The sequence below is a fragment of the Mesitornis unicolor genome, unplaced genomic scaffold (assembly GCF_000695765.1).
Source record: "Mesitornis unicolor isolate BGI_N332 unplaced genomic scaffold, ASM69576v1 scaffold2010, whole genome shotgun sequence".
NCBI classification, from domain to species: Eukaryota; Metazoa; Chordata; class Aves; order Mesitornithiformes; family Mesitornithidae; genus Mesitornis; species Mesitornis unicolor.
In genome coordinates, this window is record NW_010157375.1 from 133,826 (window position 1) to 156,330 (window position 22,505).

General features: G+C 41.7%; 1 protein-coding gene across 1 annotated transcript in view; it reads left to right on the plus strand.

Annotated features, from left to right (window-relative positions):
• The window catches only part of FNDC3B (fibronectin type III domain containing 3B), a 156,605-nt gene that overhangs the window by 98,050 nt on the left and 36,050 nt on the right, over positions 1-22,505 (plus strand). The window contains exons 9-19 of the mRNA XM_010179688.1: positions 563-701; positions 1,042-1,095; positions 9,001-9,125; positions 11,628-11,802; positions 12,363-12,449; positions 15,303-15,441; positions 15,990-16,061; positions 16,594-16,712; positions 17,520-17,625; positions 19,274-19,446; positions 21,609-21,722. Coding sequence (XP_010177990.1) covers positions 563-701; positions 1,042-1,095; positions 9,001-9,125; positions 11,628-11,802; positions 12,363-12,449; positions 15,303-15,441; positions 15,990-16,061; positions 16,594-16,712; positions 17,520-17,625; positions 19,274-19,446; positions 21,609-21,722 — 1,303 coding nt within the window. The remainder of the gene's footprint in view (positions 1-562; positions 702-1,041; positions 1,096-9,000; positions 9,126-11,627; positions 11,803-12,362; positions 12,450-15,302; positions 15,442-15,989; positions 16,062-16,593; positions 16,713-17,519; positions 17,626-19,273; positions 19,447-21,608; positions 21,723-22,505) is intronic.

Genomic DNA, 22,505 nt, shown 5'->3' on the forward strand with positions numbered 1-22,505 from the left:
TGAAATCAAATTTGCTCTGAAGATTTTTGGTTTATCAGAGTAATGCTTCTGAGCTTTGTTACTTCTAACTTATGGGGGTCCATCAAGTGTTGACACCTGAGCTATGTAGGAGAAGCTCATACCCATGGAAGGACACCAGCAATTACCACCTCTCAATATGGTACATCTGAATCAAGCGTAAACCAAACATTCAGATAAAGTTTATACCTTTTTCTCATGAGTTCACACTTTCTGTTGTATTGTGAAGTGGATTTTAGCACAGAGTGTGAAAGTCTGGCAATAGGCAAGGAAATAGTGACAGAAGAGAAAAGACGATGATGATAACTCAGTGGTCTATAGGAGTATTTGCACAAAACACTGTCATATTCCTCTTCTGCTGTGAATTTTTTTTGCATACTTTTATCAAGTGAAGTAGAATAATGACAGCCACTGGTCTGTGAGAAATCTGTCATTAGTGGATGGTATTGTGGACGCTTTGGTAGTGAAATACTGCAGCTGAGGCAGCACTGTCTCATCTTGTAACTGTCAGCAAATTTATAACCTGTTTGAATATTGTTTCCAGAGTATATGCAATGTACAACTCAGTAAAGGGATCCTGCTCAGAGCCAGTAAGCTTCACCACTCACAGCTCAGCACCAGAGTGTCCCTTCCCACCCAAACCCTCGCACAGGACCAAAAGCTCCTTAACCTTACAATGGAAGGTAGGTAAAGCTGGGATTGGGCAAGAAAGCAGTGACAAATACACCTTACTGACAGCAAGCATAACTCTTGAAAGTAACAGAAAGCTGAGACAGTAAGGGACATTTTTCAGTAAGGGACTTGAACTTGCTGTACTCTGATAAATCCCTTCCCGTGCACCGACTTGAATTTTAAAATGTATATGTTTCATTACGTCCAGCTTCTTCTCGGTATGTGTTAAGACGTTGCCAAACTATGTGCAAACCCCAGGCTTTGGTTTCACTTTAAACTGTAGTCATTTGCCTGGGGAGAAGTAGTTTTCTCTTATTTCCAAAATCGCCTTTTGTTTGTTTTTGTTCATAGGCACCCATTGATAATGGTTCAAAAATCACCAGCTACCTTCTGGAGTGGGATGAGGTGAGTAGTAACTCGTTGAAATAAATACATAAATAAATGGCACTGAGACTTTACAAGGATTTGCTGAGTAAATAAAAATAATTAAATACAGGAGAAAGTAGAAGTAAGAAAATGAAATCCCGATGGCATTGGGTAAAGAGTTGGAAAGGTGAAAGGGGCAGTGGGGGGAAAAGCTTTCGTTTAACATATTTTATGTAGATACAACGTTCTACTTCTGTACACTTGAAATCTAACTCTTTCATGCTCATTTGGGGTACTTCATTTGTTAATTAACATTACTTATTATTTAATTACTTGTGAAGCATCTTAGAGGTCTGCTTGTGATCTCTTCTTCTGGATGCTGTTAGTGCAGAATTAAAACACTATGCCTCAAAGGAGAACAGGCGTTGTCTTGCAGCCCTTCCTACATGGTCAAAATAAGTGTCCTTTACATAGTGACAATTGGTCCCCTTCCAGACAGAAAAGGCAATAAGTTCTCTCTCCCAAATATCTTATGTTGTTAGTGAGCAGCTTGCTGTTGGGAAGAGTGCCAAAAGCAAGAGATATGGAGCCTTTGCTGGGGGTGGATTCTGGTTGTGAAACCTCCCTCTATCCCCTGATACCTTTCTGCCTCCTTTCCATTGTGCAGACCATGGTTCTGCAGAAACCGTGAGTCACTGAATATCATCTTTGAAAGAAAAAATATGTATTGGGTGAAAAAAAGATGGTGAGTCAGGACATAAGGAGTGCGAAGGGGTGTTTAGTTATACAGTCTGAGAAACATCTCTTGAGGTTTTTAGTAGTCTAAAAATAATACTCTGAAGAAGATATTCTGTTAGGAATTGTTTTCCTTCATTTCACTAGTAACATGTTCCCAGATCATTCTGCTACTTGCAAACACTTATTGTGTGCAGCGACACAGCAAGTGGGATCTACATGAAGAGAAACCCACTGAACTGAACTAAAATGAAACAATAATTTTGGAGTGGCTTGCTGTCCCTCTCCTCATAATGGAAGGGGAAAGACTGTCAGTGAATAAGAACAAACTGGAGTGTGAACGCTGGGAAAGTACACTGAAAAGACATTTACCCAAAAGGATAGGCCAGGAGGATCCCGTTGCACCTCCAGTGATACCTTGGCAGTGCAGCTGTGATCTCTTGCAAGGCTTCCGGTAACTTGGGAGCCATGGGAACATAACAGCACCAAGCAGTGAAGTGGTGGAAATGTGAAATTCCAGCCTGCGAAGGGAAGGGAAGCAACAGAAGGTCTTGTCAGAAGAAAAGCCAACAACAGACCATTAATACAGTGCTAATAGTTCTGATGCTAAGTTTGTCCACATGGAACATAGTCATGATTTTGGATGTGTGTAAGAGAATTCTGCAATGCTCTTGTCCTTTAAACCCTTGAATACTGAGTATATAACTAGAGCTTCAGCTCCAGAGAGAGTTGTTATGATGTCTGTTTTTCACAGGGCAAAAGGAGTTTGCTGGAGGCTAGCTCATGTACCAATGGGGAAAAAAGAAAGCATCCCGATTCCCTTAGTCTATCTGTTTTGATTACCTTCTTCTCTCAGTAACAACCCTGGAATCTGAGATCCCAGTGGATAGTTTGCCAGCAAAGATGAATGAATAATGGCTCTGCACAAATTGCTTTGGTGCATCTCCAGTGGTTTGACACAACTGACTGAAATGCCGTTGTCTGGTTGTGAGATGGTGAATGCCACAGGTGTAGCTTGTCTGAACATTTTTCTCCTCTGAGACAGAAATGCTATTTTGAGTTGATGAATTAAAACTTGCTATTAAGGCTTATTAAAGTCTGAAAATACAGGATGGGTGTGCCTGTATCTGCAAGAGCCTCATCTACCTGCGATGGCGAGCTTCGCAAGGTGCTCTGCTCAGTTTTTCCTGTGCCACAGCAAGTTGTGCCTCCAACACAGGGTGCGGTTAGCTACCAGAGTTATGGCACCCAGGTACAAAAAATAATTCACTTGCAATGCCTTCTACCCTCACACCTGGTTGTGTAAACTCCACATAAGCAAAAGCACCACTTTTGTTACAATGCCACGCTGTGTCCCAGTGAAATCAAGAAATAAATACATCAGGAAAGAGGAGGACGCTTGCCAGGCAACAGCAAACACTGCCAGATCTCAGCTAGAGCAACATTCATTAGCTACGGGGCACAGAATGAAATATAAACATGGGAAAATCAGTGATCGGCAGGAAATTAAATTGTGGCTGCAAAGCAGAGGGGGGGGCTTTGCATGAGTGGAGAACAAGAAATCTATCCGATGATAAAGTTAGAAAAACACCCTAAAATGGCAGTGTGCCTTGACAAGTCGAGTCCCTTCTTAGGGAGGGACAGCATGTGAGTGAGCCGTGGAAAGCCATCGCACCACAGAAGTGATGTGCAGATCCTGGAAAGTCCTCGTGCAGAGGCTGCAGCCTCAGACTGCAGAGACAAAGCTGGTGTCAGGCACAGGAGAGGAAGGCAGTGGTGGAGGTGGTTGGGCTGGCAAGTCTGCCTGTATCCCATCCCAAGCAGGCTGGCCTGTTTCCCCTGCTCCTCTACCCACTCCCACCAAGGTGGGGGCTCCAGCAGTCCCTTGGTGCTCCTGCAGGGTGGGTAACAGCTCCTCCTCTCTCTGGGTGGTTCTGATCCTGGAGGATGTCAGATGCTCAGCAGTTCCTCAGCTGGTACCTCCTGGTTGTACAGGGCAAAGCCATAGTTTATAGCATCTAAAATGCAGCCAGGACTGTAGGTGGCATCGCCTGTACATGCAAAAAATAAATTGTTGCTGTAAAACGACAGCAGAAGCAGGATGTTTTACAGCCCTAGGATGAGATGAGGTTATAAATTGTAGCAAGAGGGTGGCATCTCACCTGTTTGTGGCTGCGGTTGGGGAGTCCGGCAAGGCTGAGGTGCCAGTGGGGTATGAGGGGTCTGTCTTGACCCTGGGTGCTCCTTGGCGAGGCCCCTGCCACCATACCTACCTACCCAGGTACCTGCTTCTCTGGAGCATCGCTCAAGGGCTGTGAGGCAGGCTGGTTTTTTATTTTACTTTATCTTGCTGAGTACTGCTCCCAGTCTGTGGTTTAACGGTCTTTTCTTATACGTGGTTTAAAAATTTTCTCTCGCCTCATTAGCTGAGCTTTAGATGAAACACAAATGAGTTGGGTTTGTTTCTTTCCTGAAATCAGATGTGTTGTATTCTGACCTGCTTTGCTGAAGAGGAGGTTATGCTGCTTAGTATGTGCCAGTCCTACCCACCTTCTTGTTCTTTACTTGAGTTTTGAGTTTTGGGGTTTTTCCTGACCTGCAGACTGTGGAAAATAGAGTAGTCGACAGATAAGGCTATTCCTCTTGTTACACCGTTTTTCTTCCCAATGGATTAAGTTGTTTGCAATGTACCTGACATTACGTGTCACTTAGAAAACACAAGTACTTTCTTTCTCAGTGCTCATATACCTCTTTGAATTACAGTTGTAATGTAGCTTAAGCTAAAACAGTTTTAAATGCATGAGCATTAAAACAGTTCAACATTAAACCAGTTTTAAAATGCATGAAGAACCGTGGAGAATGATCTTCATTCTTTAACAACAGAGTAAGAGATCATTTCAGCGTATTGTCAATCAGACAAATTGGATGTATACTAGCAAAGTTTCCACTGACATCAAAGGAGTTAGGATCAGCTCCTCTTCTCAGGTATTTTGGAATTTGGTAGGATCTGGATGTGCCTGCACCTCAGATGCCAGGACTGGCAATAGTAGTCTGGCAACAACATCAGTTAAAAGTAGTAATTAAGGAAAATTCTACCTTCTGGCTCTTTTTCTATGAACTTTACAAGCCTGAACCCTTTAAACTTAAAAACCCAAACTAATCAATTGCTTACTTTGTGCCAGGATTGATTATTCAGGATAAGCAAAAGGCTAATCAGAAAAAGTAGCGTTAAAAATATGCTGAACAGAAAACATCCCTGTGAAGGGGGTGATGCTTTCTCCTAATGCCAGCGTTCATCAAAATCAGTAAACTGTAACTGCGTTGAAAAATGCTGCTGGCACTGCTGTAAGAACCAGGCCTTTGGTCCTAATTAATGTGAATTGATCATTCTGTGATTAAGTGGTAGTAAATAAATGTTTTTCTTGTGCATACGGATGGCGAAAGTATCTTATTCATTCTCTATGGGAAAGTGGAGGACTGTTCTGAGCCAGACAAGGACATCCCTCATGTAGGGTGTGTCACTGTTTTGTGTCTGACTCAAAAGCAGTTTTAATTCTGATCCAGTAAGCATCTCATTCGAATTTGCTCAAGAGACAGATACAATACCACACTATTTAATGATTTGGTGATGGAGAGTTAATCATTAAGTTTGTATACAGATAGATAGAGGTAATTTTGTTCTGTCACAAAGTTTTCAACTTCTCGAGGCTAGCGGAGGTGTGCTCTGTTACACTAGCTGACAATCTGCACCATGCATCTCAGTGATGTCCACCAGAATTTGGATGCACAGAGCTCCACGCTTGTGCTTGGACTTGTGTTTGTTCACCTTCTACATCTGCTCAGAGTGTATGCCACTCCTAGGAGACGTGCAGGAGGAGAGTCTTGGGTAAAACTGGGGTTCAAGTTTTACGAGGGATGTTCCAGAGGTCCAGTTATGTCTTCGAAGTATCTGTATATATAGGAAATTCAGTCACTTGCATAGGAGCCTGCACAGTAGCTGCTTTGCACAGATACCAGAGTATGTTAACGTAATTGTTGACAGTTTGCTCCACAGCTTTGTGTCAGACTGAATCTCAGTCTGTTGCTTTTTATTGCCAGTAAGAACCAAACGCAGAGGTGAGCGCTGGCGTGGCCTGCAGCAGATTGCCACCTCGCCGCCTGACTGCAGATCTGATGCTGGCAGCCTTTACTCGGATTTCTGCAGTGAGGTCTTGCAAAGGACCGTGCTCTGTTTCTGCATCCGTTCTACCTGCAGTGGCCTGTTCCTCCTTTCATGTTTATTTACTATGTCTGCTGCAGGGAATGTGGTCAACAAAAACTACTTAAAATCTCAAAACTCTTGTTTCAATAAACTTATCTCCAAGATAAACTTAAATATCCTGTTTTAAGCGAGTGTGTAGCTTGAACTATAACTGAAATAGCAGGCAGAACTCATCAAAATTGTGTTAATATGCTGTGTTATAGTATTGTGCAATTTCTAAAGGATTTGTGGAGCTGAATTGTTCCTGTTTCTTCAGGCAGGCCCTGATGATCATCACAGCATGGGTTGCCCTTATGAAGAATAGGGAACACAATCTGGAGAAAGCAGGGCTGGTGAAGAAGTCAGCGCTCTCCCTCTGAAATTTGCGGATAATGATACAGTATATTTTAAGTAACTTACGAAACGTTTAAAGGATTAAAACTTGGATGCTGTGTGTACAAAGAATAGGAGGAGGATTCTGGGAAAACTGTGAGGCTCCTGGGTGGCAGCCAGTACCAGGCTGCCAGTTGTTCCTGGCTATAATTATGCCAGCATTAGTGCTTTCATAAATCTTGGGAGGGAAGGAGCGGAGAGACTATTTCCAGGCTATTAATGCCAGGATAATTAGAAATATCGGCCAGCCTCTCCAATTAGTGCCAACAGAATCCAAAATACCAGCCAGTCTGAGTAATTTGAATACCAGTCGGTCTCTGTGCGAGTCTGGGGAATGTACAATACCAGTTCTAAAAGAAAAATATATACAGTGTCAGACTTTGTACTGTTATAAAGTTGAAGATCATGTGAATGTTTGGCCATTTTTGCAAAGTTTTAACCCACCAGTTTGACAAACTGGAGCTTCCTTGGTCCATTGCTCTCAGTTCAGGCATTGCGCTGCAGGTGAGATTTTTTTGTGACTTTCCTTTTTCTCCAGCCGTCACTTGTATATCTGTTTATCAATCACATGCTCAGCGTTTGATTACTCGAGTTCTCTTTGAGAAAAAGCATAGGAAAATGCTTAAAAAATACATTCTTAAGCAGAAAGCAAAAGGAGATTAAATGTTTTCAAATGTTTTACAAATAGTGAAGTTGTTAAGGAGTTAGAGAAAAATTAATTTAACACATCTAAACTTAGAAAAGAGCGTTTGCATAGGAGAAAAAATACCTGTTCTTAGTAGTCCTGCACTGATGAATGGATATTTTACTAAAACATAGGATTACAAATTAGGTTTTGTATAGTCTCAATTTTAATTGTTGTTGCTGAGCTGGAAAGTATGGTGACCTGTTATCTTTGTCCAAAAGAAGTTTTATCATATAACTCTCTATGTATGGATTTTTGATCTGAAAAAGTTTTGTCGTTTACAAAAGACTTTTGCTTTAGGATTCATGATTCTCTTCCAGTTCCAATTAGCTTGATAAACACATTTTGGAGATTTACTACAAACATTTTATGGAGTTCTTCCTTCTGTGTTGCAATCTGAGTGAAAATAGGTGGAGATTGTAAGGGGCTGGAGAATGGGACAGTGAAAAATGGATGTCCCACTCGGGCATTCTTGAAATCTTTAATGATGAAGGGTTGTACTGAGCATGGAGGAGGAATGGTGCATGGGAGGGCAGACAGAGCTGGAGGTGAGGCTGTTGGCTGCAGTGGGGGACACCTCTATAAATAAATAAATATAATAAATAATTTTCCTCAGAGTCTGCTTAGGTGTAGGAACAACATGTCTTCAAGCTGGAGTAAATCAGGTGAAACAAGTAGTCTTGTCTATGGGCAGATGATAATTTTAGAGAAAAATTAAAATTTGTAGGGATAGGTGCCAAAAATAGTAAATGGCCTAAGTCAGAAGAAGGTGCAGAGACGGGTGTAACTTTATCTCCTGCACCGATTTGAGCCCATGGGTGTGCTTTGCCAGGTTTCTATTCTGCTGTGCTTTGGGGTACTTTGTAATGTAATTGTCCATTAATTTTGCATTCACATATTGAAATTAAAACTCCTTTAAACTGCTTCAGCTTAGGCAGATGTTGTTTATGTAGAATTGAGCACTCCTTTTCCTGAAAGATTTCAAATTGATCATTTCCCTTGTGTGGTGCAGGATGAGACCAGTCATTCTATGTCATCTTGAGGTCTGTCTCCAAAAAGCTCTGCCTTGTTTTTACCCCAGGTCATAGCAAATCGGATTGAATTGAAAATATTTTTGTTTTGTTTTAAATGTGGCAGGGTGGGAAAGAGCTTCTGAATGTCAAGTACTTGGGGTACTTGAGGAAGGGCTTGGCAGCAAGAGAGGTGTCTTGATACCCTCTCTTGCTGCTCCATCAGGGCTTTTCATTGCTCTAGGTCATCGCTCCCATAAAACATAGTTTCTTAACAAAATTTTGTACTTTCCAACAAATCCTCTTTATTCATCACATGCTGAGTGCTCCAAGCGATGGGATGGGTACAGAACTTGGCACGTCAAATACTCCTCCGTGATGAATAAATCTATTTTGCCTTGAAGGCACAGGGTGCAGAGCAGAGGGGAGCACCCAGGCTGCTCCCTATCGGGCAGCAATCGCTGGGGTTGGCCACGTTCTGGGTGGTGGGGAACGAGAGCCCTCTTGTGGGACCGAGCGTTGGGATTTGAGGTGCGGAGGGTAGCACTCACAAGAATTGTTGATTGCCGCTTTTCTGTGCTTCTGTAACCGGGTCGATTCACAGGCAAATTTCACCCTTCATTTGCATGCTTTTTTGTTAATGAGTAGGATAAATTTCGTTTTAAGCAGAGTGACAGAAGCTCGTGAAGATAAGAATCTGACTGCGTGGTTCTCTGTTGTTTTAGGTAGCGTAGCAATGCTGTCAGCAGCTTACACAGCTTTCTTTGCACAGTGCCTGTATGAAAGCGTCTAATTCTAATATCGTTTATCAGTTCTTTTTAAAATAAGCACTGCATGATTTTGCTTCCTAGCTATCTGATTACAGATTGCTCTCTTTCTAGGGAAAGAGGAACAGCGGTTTCAGAGAATGTTACTTTGGAAGCCAGAAGCATTGCAAGTTGACCAAGCTTTGTCCAGCTTTGGGTTACACCTTCCGGTTAGCAGCTCAGAATGACATCGGTACGAGGTAAGTTATCCCAGGGTAAACGCTTTCTTGGGAAAAAGTGGTCATTGAAGAGTTTAACTATCAATAACAGTGTAAAGAAAGATTTCTGGGGATCTGGTTTTTCTCTTTATGGTTTTGAGTTAAATATCTGACATATTTGCTCTATTGTTAGTGCTTTAGAGTAAGTTACACATTCCCTAGTGATATCATTCACCTCCCATGGAATCTAGTGTTCGTTCAGCGTGAAGAAGACAGGCTCCTTTTGAGGTGTTAAATGGTGTTTTGTGGTCTATTCCTAATAAAAAACGAATACATCTGTTATGTAAAATTCCCACTAGGGGCTTCTGTGAACCAAGAAAAACAAGCAAGAGGAAGCTGAGTTACAGATTTTGAAAGAAATCTTGATATATTTATTTTTCTGGTGTAGAGCAAAGCCCTTCTGTCCTGTTTCAGCAGTACAATCCTGTCCTTCTTCCACAGGACTGGCTGATGGGGTGGGCAAGAGCGGGGAGAGCCAGGACCAAAAGATGAGAGGGGTACCCAAGGGCCCTGCAAGATGGTTTCAGGTTTTACTTTTCTTTACACATGCACAGATGCACTCAGGTGAAGATGATGAGAGAAATCAGACTTACTGCGGTCCTCTGGGAGCTGCTAGGGAGCACTGGGCTAAAATGTTACACAGCCAAGGACCAGAGTGTGCTCAAAGAGACACCGTGCTGCAGGGGCTGTGCTCACGGAAGGAAAGTAGAGCAGGAAAAGTTCAGCTGTGAAGAAGCTAAACATCCAGTGCTCTTGTGTACTCCTTTATTGTCCTGCTTAGCTAAACAGGATCTAATCGTTCGTACAAGAAGGACAGGAAAAAAATTACTAGTGGTATATAACGATGGTTTTTGTTGAGAGAGAATCCTGTATTGTTTCTTCTTCCAAAACACAAATTTCATAGTAATACGTAGCTTTTTTAAGTGACTTTATTTGTGTTCCTGTATTTTCCTTCTGAGATATGCTGGGACTGTTCATATGTGCGTGGAGTCCCCTTTGCCAACTTCTTGCAGGATAACTTCCCTCCCTACTCAAATAAGACTTGTACCAGAGGAAGAGAGACTTGAGCTGGAGCTGCTGAGTGTAAATGGAAGGGGACGCCAGTTTTGTGCAAAGTTCCCAGTTTTTGAATCTCTTCTCTTTGCCAGATTCCAGATTTTTAAAATATCTTAGGGCATGCTTGAGTCCTCCACCACAAAAAGATGTTGTTCTTTTCACACTCTCTCTTTTTTTCTCAGGGTATTGAGTAGGGAGTGGACTAAGAACTAAATTTATGGTCAGTTGCTCTGTGTTAATCTGTGAGATAAGCACCAACAGCACATGGCTTATTTTTATAGACAGCACTCAAAATTATGACATGATAATGTCATCTAACACTTCATGTCACAAGATGGTTTTGGTTGCTCGTAATGCTTGTGGACTTCCCATTTAAGATGATCTTTTGTTTTGTTCAGTTTTTCATTATACGTGAATTTTTTAAACTATAAGAATATTTCAACAAGTATACTTATGTTAGTTTTGAGAAAGAAGACTCTGAAAAACATGTGTGTATTAGATTTATGCAGTGAGTTAGCTAAGAAACAAAATACATTTGTACTTCAAAAAACAGATTTGAAAATTACAAGAACATTGCCTTCAGTTGAGAGTTCTGATGATGTCCTCCTGAAAAGTCACCAAAATCTTTCCATTTTAAACTTTGTACTCAAATTTCCATTATACATAACGCATTCTGCATGGAGTCTCAAGGGAGCTCTGCCTACCCTTGTTCGACACAACTGCCCGTTATGTTTCAAGGCATTGTGTGCTGAGATTTAGAGAAGATGAGAGCAAGCATCTCCTCTGAGCTGTGCCAAAGAGCAACTTTCTCTTCAGCTTCAAATGCAAGAAAGTTTGGGCAGGGAAAGTCTGCAAGGAGTAGAGTCAGCCCGGAGGGTTGGAAGGTGTCTGTGCCTGCACCAAACAGCTCCTGTGGGATGCTGAATGGTCACAGCTGGATACATTTCCCTGCTTTTGTTGGAGGGAGGTGTCTAAAACACAGGGACTGGATTTACTGGAGCATTCTTCTTTCAGAGGTGTAGTTTAAATAGAAGTTGTATTCCGAGTTTATAAAGGGTGGAAACTGTATCTCAAGTACAGCATCCAAAAGTTGGGGCTCTGTTTCCTATGTTTTAGTTTCCATTTGCTGAACAAGATTTTTCTCTACTTCACAGTTAATAGTAAGTTAGTATTTTTAGGCAATCAAATTTTTTTTTCTAATATTATTATGATGACATCTGTAGAACTGACTATGAGGACACACATAGGTCCTGCATTTTTTTTCTATTCTTAGTTCTGACATTTCCTAACTTTGGCTGTTTGTCTTTTCCAGCTGGACAATTTTAACATTATTTGTAGATTTTTTGAAAATGTGAACTATATCTCTAAATACACTGAGTGCTTGGGGTTTTTTACTACTCCTCACTCTCCTTCTCTGTCCCTGTGCAGTGGGTACAGCCAGGAGGTGGTGTGCTACACTGCAGGCAATATTCCTCAGACCCCTTCTGCACCAAGGCTTGTTCGAGCTGGTGTTACATGGATCGCGTTGCAGTGGAATAAAGTAGAAGGATGTACACCAGAGGAAGTGATTTCCTACACCCTGGAGATTCAGGAGGAAGATAATGTAAGTACTATGCTACTCTAAAGGATACTACGTGGCTCAGATTGAGTTTTCATTTATTAATCCAAGATCACCGAGAAGATTGTAGATTGCTACTTTAGAGGGTCTTTAAGGAGTACTGGATGCTTGGCAGGGACAGAGCTGTGTGATTTGTTGTGCTCCACAGCAGGATTATGAATCCTTAGCTCAAAATCTGAACTGTCATGATTCCATTACAAAGCTTCACAGGAGTCTCTAAGGTGTGGGGCAGTGTGTCCTTAACCCGTTCAATCTGCCGTGTCCTTCACGCTGCTGCGTGGTGTGCTGACCTTCTACTATCCGTCACAACGTTAAACTGTCACCACTGCTTTTGTCCTTACTTTACAGAAAAATTATTCAGGTCAGTTGCGCCATCCTTCTAGAAGGAAAATTATTGTGGCCTTGCAACTCAAAAGTAACAGTAATGATAAAAGCACTAAACTATAAAGCCCCTTTGCTACAATGCATTCTAGCTACAGACTATAATACAGAGAGCGCTTCCTCAGACTCAGTTACAGGAACTTGTTTGGTTTTGTTTTTTCTAGGATAGCGTGTTTCACCCAAAGTACACTGGAGAGGAGCAAGCCTGTACTGTGAAGAATCTCAGAAGAAGCACGCAGTATAAATTTAGGGTAAAATCTTCTTTTTCCTCTTGTTGTTACATAGTGTTTTCTGTGTTGGGTTTTTTCCAGGCACTGTAGGAACCCTTTAGTGCTACCTGCAAAACTGAGCTATCAAATACAAATTTATTTTGCACCAAGACCCTAATAAATTAAATCAAAGTTGTATTTTTACTTTTACTACTGAAGATGCTCATTACTCAGCCTTTTTGAAACACTGGCATGGTTCTTGGTACTGAGGAATGTCAGGTACAATCTTGTAAAAGTGTATCTCCGGGCCTGAGGTTGTTGTAGTCGGCCCCATTGCTCCCCAAAAATCTGTTCTGTGGTCACAAAAACCAATCTCCCTTCTACACCACGAAGCATACACTGTAAGGAGCCTGGCAAGCACAGCTTCCTTCCCCAGCTCGGGAGCCTGTCTGCCCCTGACATGCCAAGATTGGTGCTTTTTCATCTCATGGCTGGCTTTGGAGCCGTTTTTTTAGCAGATGTTGCTATCTCCTGCTCTGCTGTCCGTCTGTCCGCCGCAGCACGGTGGGTCGGTGAAGCCAGGAGCCGAGCGCAGCTCCACAAGATGGCGCTGGGCCGCGGCGTCCAGAGTGCTGCTGTCCCTCAGAGATGGTGAGGAGCTGTAAAGCCACCATCTGCCGTGCTCCCGCCTTGCAAACAGAAACGGTGTCTGGAAGCAGCTTCATGTCATTTGGAAATGGGGCAGGGAGAGGAGGGTGGCGGAGGTTTGTACTGATTCAAAAATACTTGGCTGCTGTACATCTTGATATGTTCAGGAGCAACAAAGCAAAACTTTACCAAATCCTCATTTAAATCCTGAAAAACAACTTTGCATATATTTCTTTGTGGAGAGAAGACTTTGTAAAGCGGCACAAAGAACTGTCCAAAGATTGGGAAGGTTGTTGTGGTGTCGCTCCAAGATGATGCCTTTTAGTTCAGCATTGTAAAAGCTGCTGTGGCTGTCTGAGGGAAAAGGACGGTTACTGCTTCTCTGCAGCTCTGCTTTGAAATTAAACGTGAATTTTACAAAACTGGATTGATAGCAGAGCAAACTTGTAGCCTCGTGTCACTGACTTCAGGCACAACTCTGATCAGCACAGCGCTGAGAAGTTCCCTCGTTGCATACAGACCAGCATTAATTACGTGCAAAACCTGGGGAAGGATCCCCAAAGCTATAAAACAAAACAAACAAAATCAAACACAGACACCCTAGGAGCACAGCAGTGATTTAAAATTCGTGATGGGCTTTATATGGCGAGTTCTAGGCTTGTATTTGAACCTGGGCAAAATACACTTCTTTGGGGAATGCCCTTAATAATAAAGAGGGGGGAAATTTAGTTCATGCCAGGCACTGTGTGCTTACAGAGGAGGCATCTTGGTAACATTTCTGATGAAATAAAGATTGGTTAATTAAAAGGATAATGGTAGCATAATACACCATTGTAAAGGCTTTGTTCAGCACTGCATGAGTGTTTGGCACAGAAGGACAAATGATACCAAACACAACACAATAAGGTGCAGAAATTTAATTTTCTGAAGTGTTTGACATGTCAGCATAGAGAGGGATTACCAGTGGCTGTTTCTAGCGAGGCTTCACAAAAAGCAGTGCTGGTGTATACAATTTCATCATTTTATCAGTGACCTGGAAACAAAATATTGTCTTTATTCCTAGTAAGAGAATGGGGAACTGTAGGTTGCAGAAACTGTGGCTCTGAGAAAGTGTTGAAGATCCTGCTTGAACAATCAGTTTAATACGAATTTTCAGCTCCTGCTGGGCTAGTGCAGTCTTTAGCTCTACGAACAGGGGAATTTATAAATGTTGCATTACGTTTGTAGCTCGCACTGATCCCCTAGAGCTGTTAATGGGATGTTTGCGTAGCTCATGTATCTGATATTCATGGCAAGATGTCTTAAGTTGGAGAACAGCCGGAAACCAAGAGGTGTTACACAGGAGTTGATACTGGCTTTAGTGACTTGTTTAAATAAACATATAGGCTAGAGAACCTCAATTACTTTTTTGGCCTTAAAAATTGCAAATTGTTTTCCTCTGATGAGAGCATTAGAAGAGAGGGTAGAAATGACTGCTCCTGAGTATAACAGAGCTTCCCAAGTAGAAAAGTTCCTGCTAGCTTATGTTTACAATTAGCAATTTTAATAGATATTTTATTACTCGCTTCCTTGGCAGCAGATCTCTGTCCCAGAGATTAGCATGAGCTGATACAGCTCTCAACAGCTACGAAGCATAGGACCTTTTGGGGTTTCTTATACGATCCTGATCTGCTCAGTGTCCTGGCCAGGTCTTCATGTCTTTTCTTAGCTTAACAGCCTTGTCCCTGTAGTCAGCAGAGCAGAAGGTGTTCGTGAGCAGAGATGAAGGATTTGGCTGAGAAAGTTTTCTCTGTGCTCATTTCAGTGATGTAGATTACATGTTTCTTGTTTGCTTGTCATGCTACTTAAGCTTTTAATTGTACGATTACTGATCCTCTGAATAGTTTGTTTTAAATAGCAGTTCGAAATGCCTCCAAAACAAAAGTAGCATTATTATTGTCGTTATTTTCATCTTTTGAGTAAATAACTGCAAGTTGTTATGTGACTTCTTTAAGGGAAAAACAGCAGTGCTCTTACCTTAAATGTATCGTGATTTATTGCTAGTAGAAGGAGGAAAAATCTATGTGTTTTTTAAAGAAACAACGTGACAATCTAATACCTGTTATTAGAACCCCACACACTTTGTTGGGATGTGACATGCTTTCCAGTTTAATGGTGTTTGTGCAATTGCTAAAAGAAGTCTCCTGCAGAACTGTCAGAAGAGCAGTTACAGTAAACAACGGCAATCTGCTTGTGCTTTCGTTTCAGCTGTTTGCTTCTAATGTGGAAGGAAGGAGTTCTCCTAGTGAAGTGCTGGTCTGCACGACAAGTCCAGACAGGCCGGGACCTCCAACCAGGCCTGTTATTAATGGGCCAATAACATCTCATGGCTTCAGTGTGAAGTGGGGTAAGCCAGTTCAGTTTGTCATAGTGGAGCTTCTTTGGGTCATAATAAATTCAAATAAAATTATGTAAGTATGTATTTGAACTTATGTTTTTCATGCTCCTTCTCAGTCCAAAGTTTAATGTGTATGGAGAGCTGGCAAATTTTTAATATTTTAAAGGATGAGTAGAGTCACGTCTTCAAAATCAAAAATGTTGCTGATTATTATTATCTTGCACTCAAGTGCATCCTCAGGCTTTTCACCTTGCATGTCATGGCCCATTGCAGCATCATTCAACTGCTTCCTTTATCCATGGGGCAAGCCCCCATGCGGCATCTCTTTCAGTGCTTTTTCCATACATCTTGTTTGTAGCATCGTTATGCAGCTGCCTTATTCCGACTCATGCTGAAAACTACCTTCTGCTAACTGCTGCTGCTATAAATTCCTTGGTGCAGTTACTGAGGGGGAGCTCATGGAGGAGAAGGAGCAGAATCAGAGACAGGTTCTGTAATTTTTGTGTTATGTTTCACTCCTGATCCTGCTTTACTAACACCTTGCCTTATTTTTTCAGATCCTCCCCAGGATAATGGTGGTTCAGAAATCCTGAAATACCTATTAGAAATTTCTCAAGGAAGTCCGGAAGGTAAGCCTGAAATGAGTTGTCTCCCTTTCAGTCCGTTATGGCTACTATAAAGAAGTAGTGACCCTTTGGGCTATTATTGTTGTTATCATTAATGCACTACTGCTGCAGATATGATTGGAACTGAGTTACATACTTAAAACCTGCAGGGTTCCTGGAAGAGTTTGGGTCAGGTTTTGGGGAGTTGTTGTTGTGATTTTCTGTTTGTTTGGTTTGGATTTTTTGTTTTGTTTTGTTTTGAACTATGCTCTTTTTTTGTAAGACTGGTGGGATTTTAGGTTATAGAGCTTAATGTACCATTTGATGTGAAAAATTTTTAATATATTTTAAACATTTATAACTATCTATATATTTGTGTATGTATCTGTTTATGTGTCTTTAAGTGGGAATAGTATTCATAGTAATGTTAACACTAATGACTTTCCTGAAATTTATCATTTGCGGAAGACCACATTAAAGATTTTCTTTCCTCCTAGATGCCAGTAAGATTCTTGCATTATACTTTTCTAAACTTGGATATATCCTCTTTTTTTAGCAAATCAATGGGAAGTGGCATACAGTGGATCAGCTACAGAATATACCTGTACTTACTTGAAACCAGGCACTTTGTATAAACTCCGGGCATGCTGTATCAGCACTGGCGGACACAGTCAGGTAAGTATTATTACTAGTTTTGTATTTTTCACAGATTTAGCTGCTATTTTTGGTAAAAGATTTCTGCTTGAAAATGAAGGTGAATATTTTTCCTGTAGCACAGTAAAGCTACACTGATTGCAGTTAAACCTATGTTGCCAATTGCTGAAGACTTGTGTGTGTACCTGATGGGTTTTTTCAGGCAAATTGCAATTTAGTGAGATTCAGTTTCCTCAAAACCAATCTGTAGGTGTTTATACAGAGCAGACCATCCTGTTTATCTGATCTGGTTGCTTGCTTGGGAAAGGCCACAGACTGTCATGTACGTGAGCCTGTACTGACCAAAGCTGGTGAGTGAAGAGGCAGTGTGGGTACTTTGTCGTAACATTTAATTACCTTTTGTGTCGCTGAATTCTTCTTTTTGTTTTTGGTTTGCATTTTCCAGCCACTGATTCTGTCATTCCTTCGTTCCCGTATTTGATTTAAAATTATTTCAGTACCCACACTTTTATACCTTCTGCTTTGATTGTTTTGGGTTTTTTTTTTTAAAATCATTGGGTACTTTAGGCCATTATATTATTTTAAAAACAAGGAAAACTAAAGCCCCACAACATTAGCCATCAGATTTTCCTGTGCTACAGTTTTGAGTATGTTGATGAAAGAACTCTATTAGATGCTTAATAGCATCTGGTACCCTTTATCGTTTATATAGCTTTCTATTAAATAGTTGTTGTAGAAAACAATCTCTTGTGCCACTTTCCAATTGTGCCTCACTCTGTAGGCAGTAGCTGTACCGGAGAGCTAACTTCAGCTCCTGTTCTCTTCCAGTGCTCTGAAAGTTTACCTGTCCGTACGCTCAGTGTTGCACCAGGTCCCTGCCGGCCACCACGAGTTTTGGGGAAGCCGAAGCACAAAGAAGTGCAGCTGCAATGGGGTGAGCCAGCGGTGCCTGTCACCACTCAATGGCTTTGATCTTGCTGTTGGTTGCTAAACTTGCCTTAGTTTTTATTTCTGCTGCTAGACCTCGTGAGGAGTTGCAGTGTGTTCTGTTTGCTGGGAAGTACAAAGCAAAGTCCAGCACTACAAAAAAAAAAAGGCTGTTAAAATCAGAAGTGCAGGTTCTCGTTGACTGCTGTGGCTCTGTGCTGTGGCTCTGAGCCCAGCTGGCCTTTAAGCCTGATACTGTGCTCCCTCTTTTCTTCTGGTTAGGGCCTGTCTGTCAGGACCATAAAGTGTCAGCTGTATTAGAATATCTGTCCTTTTATTGCACAAACACCGTGTGATTCAAGGTCTCTTTTATTCTTTTGCAATATTGACTTGGCAAAAGTGTTTTGCTACTTGCAGTATAGGACTTCTCTCAGAAATTTTGAGTTAGAACATATTGAGGATTTGGGGTGGTATTTAAACCCTGATCCATGGTATAAGACACACAATCGTTTGGACACCTGTAATTTTGCAAAGGACTTGGACTGTGGACATGACACTAAACTATCAAATAATGCACTTTTTTTCACAATACAAGGTACATACATAAATCCAGCAGATTTATTTCTTTATTTTGATAATCTTGTAGCATCCAAGATTCTTTGTGGCATCATTCATTAACGTAAATTCAGGAGCAGTACTGATTCTAACTGGCAAATATATCTCAAAACCAGTATAAAAATTCACCTGCTCTCTCCAAGAGACCATGTTGTTTACTGGAGGACTGTGCCCTTCTGAGCACTGCTTCCCAGAACCCCAGGCAGGCTGATTCTGTGATACTGGCTGCTGATACGCAAATATTATCAGATACATTTATTTCATGGAGAAAAAGGTGCCCACAACAAAACATACAAGGGCACAAAAAAATGCAAGTTCAGTTTCTCGAAAAGCTGTTATTCCAAGCAAAGTGCAGGGTTTAGATCATTGTACAGAGAGTTACAATCTCATAAATGTTAGCAGTGTAACTAATAAGGTTTAAGGGTGGCAGTTGTTCGTATTTTTATTGGGTGTTAATGAGGCTTTGCCAGAAATCCCATGTATAAGTAGTAGGTTTGGGGTGTAGGTGGCCCACCTCAGCCTGTGTTCAGCCATAGCCAGCAGCCAGGACTGGGTCAGCCAGCCACCATGTGCTTCCTAATTTTTTCCTGACCTAGAAAGGATGTATTTAGCACTACTCTCATTCTTTGTGCAGCCTTCTATACCTTTGATATTGGGGGAGAGAAGCCCAGGAGCTTTTTTCATCCCTGGGAGAGGATGGTAGCTACTGTGTTCTGCTTAAAAAGTAGCTGGGCACCTCCTGGCATCAAATACAGCTTCCTGGAGTGAAAGATTATTGCCCTGGGGAAGCTGTTGCTTTTGCATGTGACATCTGACCTGGTGGATGTTTGGAGCTAACAGTAATTTTATTCATTTGCTTTAAACCTGTCAATTGTGCACATGAATATTGCAGGTAAGGCATCTATCAAAGCAGAAAATCATAGCTGGTAGTGTGTGTGTATGTATAATATGTGCACATTTCTGTGGTATGTGAAGTAAAAAAAATAATCTTCCCGGCATTTGTCCTTAAATTATTAATGAATTGTTTGATTTCTTTCCAGATGTCCCTTCATCAGAAAGTGGCTGTCCCGTCTCAGAGTACAGTGTGGAGATGACCGAACCAGAAGAAGTTGTTTCTGAAGTGTATCATGGGCCTGGTCTGGAGTGCACCGTCAGCAACCTTCTTCCTGGAGCGATGTACCGCTTCAGAGTGAGAGCTCTGAACGATGGAGGGGTGCGTGCGGTGTGCTGGGGTGTGCCCTGGGTTTTTCTGTCTGGAGGTGGTGCTGTACCCACGATGGGCCGTTTCGGAAAGTGATTGTGTTAGTGCTGGGGATCAGAAAGGTGAAGGGGAGACAGGCAAAAGAAAATAAAGTGAGAAATGCTGAAAGGAGCTTTTGAGGAAGAGCTGCCAGTTTGGAAAAGGAGATTTCTCTTTTAAAAGGAGATTTCATGTACTAATATGACTGACCAAAATCGGCTGGATCAAAATGTACTAAATCCCTGCTAACAGGCAAATCTGTTTGAATAAACCCTTCCACTGCATCCCTGCTTTTTTTTGTTGTTGTTGTTTCCCCAGGTCTTAACTATGTGAAAACAAACACTTAAATTTCACTTGGGTATTGATGTATTTTGAGGAAAATATTCTTAATGAGATTTTTGGTCTTAGTTTGAAAAAAATACACACTATAGTTTGGTGGGGGTTTTTTGTTGCTGTTCTGTGGTTTCCTTAGAAGGTGTGCCTTCCCAAATACATCAGAAATTCTATCTGATGTCTAGGAAAGATCCTGTTGATTCAGTGAGGTTTGGGTTGGTTCTGCTTGCCTTTGTGAGAACATCATTTCAAGGGTTTTGGCCCAGCAACAGGACATGCGTATTGATGTGTGTGTTCCCAGGAAATCTTGATGACAAACGTAACAAGAAGGTTTAAAGTTATTCACTTGCAAGAAGAAGTTCTGTTAACACTAAGCTTAGGTATTAGAAAAATATGCAAGACTGTTAATCTGTCTTTAAGATATCCACTGTTTCATTTTTGTGAAAACTGAATTAAATACACATGGAGAAATTGGATTTGCTTGTTGGAATGAAAGCCGTTGCCTGCCTGGTAGCTTTGGATATATGATGCCTTGTCTTTTTTTTCTTCCTCTTCCCCTCCCCCCTTTTTTTGGCAAAACGGTGTTTAAAAGTTGCTAAACATTTCTAGTCTCACCCTTTGTTAAATGAGGGGGCCAGGTTTGGTTTGGCTGGAATTTTTTACCAGATGCAAAATGGATAAGGGCGACAGGGCTGTTCTTTGCCAAATGCAAACACCTTTCTTCCTCCCATTAGGTAAAGACAACAGCCCAAGTCAATAAATGAGTTGATTTTTTTTTTTAAAGTGTGCATTCTTTGTAATTCAAACTAAGCGATCGGTGTTAGACTTTCTGGATAGCCCAGATACCAACAGATGCCTGTTAAAAGGTTTTCTGGAGTTCATAACTTCAGTGTTGTTCAGTCTTTGTAGTGCCTCTTTTTTTTCATACTTGCTAGTGTTGCATTACAAAATAAGTAGATATCAGTGTTTTTCCTCTAATTGCTTCCAGTGAAGTTCCTTTGTTCTGGAGAATGATTTCTAATTAGCTTGGGGATGTACTGAACAGACTTCATTATCCCACTCAAGTGGCCTCGGAAAGGCCATTTCCACCTTTTATAGCTCTGCTGTCCTCACACTGCTGGCTGAAGCCAGTTTTCCAGACTCTGGAAATGTCTTTTGCTAAAATGCGTTTCAGTTCTTCTACCAAGGGCTCAGCAGTTGTCTGAGCAGTTGCCATAGCCGGCATGTGTGCAGTGTGCCCCTGCATGTGGAGCGCTGCGGTTAGACACCCAGCCTGGGCTCCAGCACATGCTCTCCTCTCATAATTAACATGTGGCAGACGTTTTATGTAGAAGAAGCTGGATTTGGACTCCAGTATGTGCTTTACTGTTGCTGTGCTCCTCCTTATATCCACAAGAGGAAGCCAGTTATGCTGGACTATGGCACAGACATGCGAGCACATTACTTTAAGGTAAGGTAGAGGGACACAAACTCTTCCTCAGTTGCTCTGTTGCTGAGTCACGTTCTCACTTTTGGGTAAATTGGAGGTGGCTTACGCTTTCAGGAGCGCTCACAGTCGCACTGGAGGGTGTATGTGCTGTCTGCTCGTACCTGGGATTACCTCACATTTTACCTTGGCAATAACTTCTGCGGTGTTGTAGTGAACTCTGATATTTGGTGCCGAGTGTCAGAAGCCCCAGTCTATCTTCAAGACAGTTTATGTATTGAAAAAGCTTCTGTGTGCTGTTCTTGAAAAGCCTTTGAGGAATGCGAGATGGGTGTATGCTTGTTTATTAATGTACAGATGCCTTGTTCCCCTCTAGTACGGGCCGTATTCGGAAGCCACAGAAGTGACCACAGCAGCAGGACCGCCCGGACAGTGCAGAGCCCCTTCCCTCTCCTTCCTGTCCGACACCCACGTCCTGGTCTCCTGGGAGGTGAGTCAGGCACCCCGACGGCTTCGTTTCCATCTTGCTTATTCAAACTAATGTGAAACCTGAAAGCCAGCTTGAGAGCTATTCACTGGTTTGGAACTTCTTTCTGTAAGAAAACCTTCTGCAGAAACTCTTCCATTGTGAAAAATTTTCTACTTTTCTCTAAACAAATCACATGAAGTTGATCGTGAGTCATCTAGACCAGGATTCAGACGCGAGACCTCCTGTGCTGGCGTCGGATGATGGACTGCTGGGCGGGTAGAAGTGCTCTCTGCAGGCTTGTAGGGTGTCAGGGCGTCCCGGGGTGGAATTGTGAAGGCAAATATTTGATTTTGGCTGAAGCTGGAGTCTCTGATATGAAATTAACTCTGCACAAATGCTTACAATGTAGGGATTTTTTTCCTCAAAAATTGTTTGTCTGTTCCCCAAATATTTACTTTTATTTTAGTTTGTGTGCATTCCTTATCCATTCTACAGGATCTTAAGCATTGGACTCTTAACAAAAAAAGTCGTAGCTGAAATGCAGAGGGTTTGTTTTGTGTCATTTATTTAAAAAGTTACATAATTAAGGCAGAAAGGTAAGGATGTTGTCATAAATAATGTTGTGATGAGAGTGGGGCTGTAATTCTGCCACGGACTTCGAAAACCAAGCAGCCGTTCCAGCCCTGCATCAGTTGGGTCCCTCCATAAAGGATGCCCCTGTTGAGAAAGAAGTTAATGTTCACAAGATGCTCAAATAAATAAATCTACAGTGCTAACAACATATCTAGATAACAAACATTATCT